This window comes from Etheostoma cragini, chromosome 22, assembly GCF_013103735.1.
Source record: "Etheostoma cragini isolate CJK2018 chromosome 22, CSU_Ecrag_1.0, whole genome shotgun sequence".
NCBI classification, from domain to species: Eukaryota; Metazoa; Chordata; class Actinopteri; order Perciformes; family Percidae; genus Etheostoma; species Etheostoma cragini.
This window is the reverse complement of record NC_048428.1, coordinates 6,950,857-6,958,014: the sequence shown is the minus strand read 5'-3', so window position 1 is coordinate 6,958,014 and position 7,158 is coordinate 6,950,857. Positions and strand designations below refer to the sequence as shown.

The 7,158-nt window shown below is 39.9% G+C and overlaps 1 protein-coding gene across 2 annotated transcripts in view; it reads right to left on the bottom strand.

The window, feature by feature from the left end:
• The window catches only part of arhgef4 (Rho guanine nucleotide exchange factor (GEF) 4), a 115,008-nt gene that overhangs the window by 99,295 nt on the left and 8,555 nt on the right, over nt 1-7,158 (bottom strand). For both annotated transcript variants that reach the window (XM_034862499.1, XM_034862498.1), the window contains exon 2: nt 5,019-5,048. In XM_034862499.1, the coding sequence (XP_034718390.1) occupies nt 5,019-5,048 (30 nt within the window). The remainder of the gene's footprint in view (nt 1-5,018; nt 5,049-7,158) is intronic.

The following is a 7,158-nucleotide window of genomic DNA, read 5'->3' as shown; positions in this document are numbered from 1 at the left end:
CCGAAACACTTAAGTGTGACAAACATTCAAAGGAACAGGAAATGAGGAAGGGGGCAAACACTTTTTCACACCACTGTAATCTAGCTAGCTGTCTGGAGTAACCCTGCAGAGATCTGAGGAGCAGGTAACCATAGTCCTCAGAAATCCACCGGAGTTTACAACGCAAACACAGAGGAAGAGGAAGGGGACGGACACCTGGCTGTAAAGAGGTTCATCCGGTGGAATTTCAGGCTGAATAGGAGCAATCCCGGAAGTGCAAGTTTGTGGATAAGGACAAGCTTTCTTTTAACTGAAATAAGGGTTTTGCAGGAAAATGTGTTTATATTTCTCTATTGAAGGTATAAAAATGGTTTTAGTCGCTAAACTCAGGCATTCTATTTGAGGCTCAAGACATCAAATTATCCCAGGCTGTATTTAAAACTATAATATCATCTTTCAATAAAGAAATCAAAAAGTACACTGTAGTTTTTTTTTTCCCCCCTGTCCTGTCTATCCACTGTCACTCTCAAATTAAGGGAAAAGCCCCACAAAACAAAATAATAAAAAGTACACTGTAAAAAGAAAATGTAAAAGTGCAGAAATTTATATTGTGCTATTATTGTTTGCACCACAAAGAGCACTCTGCATGATGTGAACTTGAGTTGATCCTCTTAAAACAAAGCCCCACAACACACACACACACACACACACACAACCACACAAGCGACCCACAGAGGAGGGTGGCAGTTAGAACTTGGCAGCAGTGTTGACCTGGCAGCTTTAAATGCCCAAAGCCCTTTTGAGATGCCTTCTAACATAAATGCACTAACTACAGCACAGTGAGTGGCCGCTGCTGAAAAGAAGTCACCAGGGGAAAGTGGCCTGTCTGTCCCAGACTTCTGGATCAGCTGCACAGTTGCTAGGGTTGAGGTTTGTCCTGACCAAACAATACTTTGTTTTTAACTCCAAGACCTTATTCAGTTTAAAGAAACACAAACTAACTTCAGGAAATCGACACACCCAGGCCATTTTCAGTAGAGCTCGGTACCCAATTCAATACTTTTTAGGCACCGACCAGATTGTCTCTAAAAGTATCGAGTATCAAAAAACAACTCGTCATTCAATACCCAATTTCAATATCTTAAGAGAAAATCTCACCTGCATCAGTGAGCCAATCAGCACAACGCATGCTTATCCCAAGATCTAATAACGACTGTGACTGGCTGTCTAACGTTACATGTCATAGAGACACGCCGGAATGGCTGTTTTGTATCGGTATAATCACGGTTGTCCTGGTTATAATGCATTAATCAACTTCACCATTAATGTGTAAAATCATAGGAACACTCACACAGGACTTTCATGTGTAATTCACTGCTGCCCTTTGAAAAAGAAGTAACAGTAACTGTTTTTAAATTGATTATTTGACCAAGCAAGCTAAAGGTGAATCAGTCACACCGCTGTCACAGTGCTGTCATTCTTAAAGCTATAGATTAGATTAGATTATACTTTATTCATCCCACGACGGGGAAATTTTGTCGTTACAGTAGCAGCATTTTTCATTAACAGCAAAAAAAACAATAACACACAAACAAGTAAGCACGAAAGAAATACAAGGCAAGAAATACAAGGCAAGAAATACAGGCAATAAATGGACAGTGAAAAATATGGTAGACTGAGTAAGTAAAATGCCGTCAAACAAAAGGTGCGTAGTTTCTGTCGCCCCCGTGAGCAATTATGAATAATGACCACCAAACAGTTGGCTCATCCACATTATACAAGCCTTCTGTTAAGTGGGTAAAGGCAAATAATAGAACAGTTACAACAGTCTGGTAAGTACAGAAAATGACATCACTTTACTGTAATGCAGCCTTTAAAACCAGGAAAAGACTACATTTATACCATATTAAAATAATACGATATCCAAAATCTAAGATGATTTCTAATCTCATATTTCAATATTGATAGAATATCGATATATTGCCCAGCTCTAACTGGAGTCTACACTTTGAGTTGTGTGATCTGAAACAAGAGGTTCCTATTGAGGAGTTATGTCACAGATGTCCTCTTCTGGAACAGGGCACCAAGATTAGCTGCAGAGAGTAACCACCACCACATCATAATAAAAGCCTCTTGTCTTGCCATATGGCTTACACTAGGAGCTCAGGAGCTGGAGTCACGTGAGCCTTTAAAATTCATATAAAAAGCGGATTAGCACTGATCCAGAAAACATTAAACCAGGTAAATGGTGAACAGAGGCTCCAATAAAGCATCAAAGGGCAACTCAATCCTCTATGTAGTGGTTAGTTTTAACATCTGGCAGTGTGTGAGACTGAGACCGGTAATGCAGATGTAATGTTTGAGAGGCAGATGCACTTCAAGATTTTAGTTACTAGGGATGGTATGGAGCTAGAACAGTGGCAGTAACCTGTGGTATTGAAAATAAAATTTGGCGTTGAAATAACAAATATTGGCCCTGAAAAATGTTGAACTGATAGGGTTAACATCTGCCAAACCAGCACAGAACATTGAAAGTTAACACAAAACCAGCCTGCTTATGTTAAAAACATGGCTTGTTTGAGATTTGGAGGTTCCAGGTGAACTTGAGGAAGATATGGCAGATATGCGGTTTTACACATCAGTGAGGATTCCTGTGGAGGTGCGGTGTCTGCGCTGTCAATCGACATTAAAAAAAAACTATCATAATGTGAACAAATGTCCAAGTGAAATAATATAGGATTGTGAGATAATTACTTTTTTTGTTTGTGTTTTAATTTTTCAGTGCCAATATTTGTTGTTTCACAGCCGCATTTTATTTTCAATACCACAAGTCACTGGCGCTGTTCTAGCTCCATAGGACGGGAGAGTCATTCCCCGGAGTCCTTCTGTTCTTTTTCCCCCCATTATGTTTTCTCAGATCAGGGAGGCTCCAAAATCATGATAGCAGCTGTCGCCATGGTCCCGCTACACGTTCTGCGATGCCCTGTTACATCCTGCTACGCTCTGCGGTGCCTTGTAATGCCGCCCAGTGCCCTGCTATGCCATGAGCTACTACAAAGAACTACTACAAACTACTATTTTTTCTATTTTTGTTATTTCCACTAACCCTAACCGGTCATCAGAAACCGCCTACCAAGAGCCCGGGTCTGTCCGAGGTTTCTTCCCAAAGGGGAGTTTTTCCTCTCCACTGTCGCCCTGTTGCTTGCTCTGGAGGAAACTACTAGAACCGTTGGGTCCTTCTAAATTCTGGAGTGCGGTCTAGACCTCCTCTATCTGTAAAGTGTCTCGAGATAACTCGTTATGAATTGATACTATAAATAAAATTGAATTGAATTGAATTGAGAAAGAAATGTATGTCTATGTAGGGATTTTCTGTGCAACGATTTTTTTAAATCAATTCTTTTCAGCAGAATCAATATTGTTTTCTTTATAGATTTCTACCAATGATTAACCTTAAGATTTTCTGTTTATACGGTATGCCGACTACATCATATCAGTTTCCAGCAAAATGCAGCAAAAGCAGAAAATGCAGAAAACCCATGTTTTATGTTATATATGAAATAAATAACACACTGACTGACTGACATGTGATGTCCTTCTTCTAAGAAAACAATCACTTTTTAGAAATGGCTCATGATATATTATTTCTAGAAGGGTATCATTCAACTTCTGTTTTTGTAGAAGGGAAAAAAATACTCAATACTATGGAATCACAGTACTTCTAGAATTGTGGGACAAAAGCGTATCGTCCCAGCTCTGATAGTTACACCCCCTGCACCGGTTACACAAGCAGCGCACTGTACAAGTGTCACGTTTACATATTACACACACACACACACACACACACACACACACACACACACACACACACTGAAGTTTGTAAGGTATAAACATAAATGTAGGCACTTGGCCCCACCGGTATTCAGACTAAAAACAAGGTTCTGTTGGTGAGGATGCTTCAGGTACCAACATTACAATCCTTTACATGCACTTAAGGAACCAGGGTACTCTGAATCTGGGGTCAGATGTCTCCGACCTTATTTTGGAACAATGTCTTTTTTAAATGAATTACCTCATCTAAAATCTGCGTCTCATAGGTTCTCAAACTACTGTACAGTATGGGTGGGACAAAATATCGATCGGCAACATATCTTCCTTTGTTCAGTACAAGAATCAATATGCTGACAGTTAAATGAATAAAAGACTGCGATCTGAAAATAATGGATCCCAGGATAAATATTTAGGTGATATCACTGTAGTGTGATCCAGATAATGTAATTACATAAATACACAGCGTATGAGGTAAACCACTTCTCTTAATTATCATAAAACCAATTATTTAACTGCATTTTGACAATTGATTAACAAGCAACTTTTTTGGGAAAAATAAATCCAAGTTCGTTGACTCCTTGTTGAATGTGAAGTACCCACTGACCTGCGATAGATTTACCAAACAGCCATGTAACTTTAAAACATTGAAATGCTAATAAAAAAGGGCAACAGAAGAAGATAGAAGACAAACTTTTCTAAAAAAAAATGACAAAACCTTAAAAAAGGTGGAATGTTTATAAAAAAAAACACCAAAAATCTTTCAGCAAACTTGGAAAAACAAAGACTGGTTGAAAATGGAGGCAAATATCGTCAAAAACAGCAACAAAAACGTACAAAACAGCGATCACATACCCCCTGCAGTCCTCCAAGGTACCCCTTGGGGTAAGCATACCCCCATTTGAGAAACACTGTCCTAGGAGATCATACATGTTGGTGTGCATACATTTCCGAATCGTACAGACCCGTAGATGAGAATACACAGTACACGCATCACTTTTGCTTCAGGATGTTGGGATTTAAGGCTTTGAGTGGGCTGGTGCTATAAGCTAAGGGCTGTCATGTGATTATGTAGTTATATATTAGTATAGTATAAAGTGGTTGCTATTTCAGATAGGTCTGTCAATCAAAGCAAAAGAGACAGGATGCCGTGCACCCCCAGCAACCCAATTGGTTAAAACAATAAGAAGTTAAAAGAGGAATTTTCTTACTTGTAGAGGAGCAGACTGGCTTCGGAGTTTCTGAGGAGAGAAACAGAACACAGTGAATACAGTGTATTAGTAAGATGTTTAATGGGTTCATCTTTAAAGGGTTCTCCACAGATTTTTGGAATATTAAATGCTGTGGTATGCTTGGATTCACACCAATTACAGTGAATTTTACTTTCAAAAAAGTAAATGTTCTTAAAATTAAAAAAAAAAAAAAAATCGGTTCAGGTACCGTTCACCCCTGATTTCCACCAAGTGTGGAACAGCTCTGCTGCGTGTCGGCTCCGTGCTCTGCCGTCCTTCAGCACCCACCAGGTTTGGATTTGTCGCGGAACGGCTGCGCCCATGACAGACGGCTGAAGTCACGAGGACCCACGAGATCTCGCAAATTCATGTATGATCGCAAAATATAAAAGGACTTAGTTTCTATAAACACAACCGCAGACCTGTTGACTCCAAGCCTGTATCCGCCCCATTGTGACATTTACAAGGTGTAGTGCAGGGAAATATGATCTGCCGTGAGTATGGTTTATTTTATTTTGAAAATTATCCAGAGGTTTTATTTTGTTTCTGTGCTTGACTTCCTGTCCCGCACAATCAACCTTGTGCCGAATTGCTGCGGAGCTTTCCAACATCTGGCAAAAATAAAAGCTCTGCGTATCTCCTCCGGAGGGCTGGGGATCGCCGGAGCTGGGACGGAGTTGGAACAAAGCTGTTCCGTAGTGAAGATACAGACGTTGACTTTAACGGAAACCTCCGCAACCGTTCCGCATTTGGTGGAAATCAGGGGTTAGGCATCGGCACCGTTTAAAAAGTATTTCATTAGCACCGTTATCAGGAAAAAAAAAAACGATACCCAACCCTAACTCAAATGGTTACCTACTTTCACAGTAGGGCTGCTCGATTATAGAAAAAATCATAATCACAATTGTTTTGGTCTATTTGAAATCAGGATTGTTTAATATGATTACTCATTGACTTTTGGAAAGATGCTGCAAACAGTGAAAAAACACCTAGAACTGTAACATTTCCCTTTATCCTTTTCCGGTTTGAGTTGTTTTATTATATTTGGAACACAAGACAATGAGTTTACACTTGTGAAACGTAATGTGCAAATTAATAATGACTGTTAGGAGCCAACATTCGATTCATTGCACAGCCCTATTTCACAGCAAAAAACATCCATTGAGACTTCTCCAACCATACTCCACTCCTCTGCTGACCATTTATGGGATCAGTGTAGGTTCCTGTTTTTTTGTCAAAACGTGGCAGTAAACACGCAGTCTCTCTTTTTCTCAGGTGGTTATGGGTACATTTGTTACTAAAAAAACAACAATACAATTGACCATGAAATTGACTACAGCTGCTTTCCTTCTAGACTTCCAAACCAACGGTGGGCCTTCATTTTCAGAACATAAAACTTACTGGACAAGTATGACCCAGTTCAAAGAAAGAGAACAAAAATTAGTTTTCACAAGGTACAGGGAGAAAGAAGGGCTTTGACCTGAGGCCTCCTGCACTACGAATTAGGATCAACATGGCCTGGATTATTTCCAATACCCGGCTTCACCTAACCCAACAACCGGGGTGCTGCATGAGCTGTGTCACGACGGTGGTGAACAACTAGTTCAATCCGCCCAGGGTTTCCCCATCCAGCAACAGTCATGTTAACATAAAAGAGGTGGTGTTTGCACAGCATAACCAATCATATACATCTACCAGAGCCGCATGTTTTAAATAAGAAAAGCAATCTATAATTCTACTTAAATATGAGGAACACAGACACGGGTTTGCAGGCAAAACACAATACAGTCTCTGCTTCCTACAACAGGAGGGAAAGCTGGCAGAAATAGCCAACGCTGTAAATGCGTATCAATATCACTTCCCCTCAGCCATAATTACACTTGAGCTTTCCATAAACCGTTGTTGCGTTAGCCTGTTATTTCAGTTACAACCTTGGCAGTGGGAAGTCATCGTAAGAGCAAATAAAAAATATTAAATCAAAATTCAAACCGATGTGCCCATTGGTAACACACGGCTCAAGAAAGCGACGAAACTTAATCAATATGTTTCATAACAATACCCATCAGGGAAAGCTGTGGGCTTGTCTCTCTCTAAATGTTTGAACTTTTATGAGAGCACA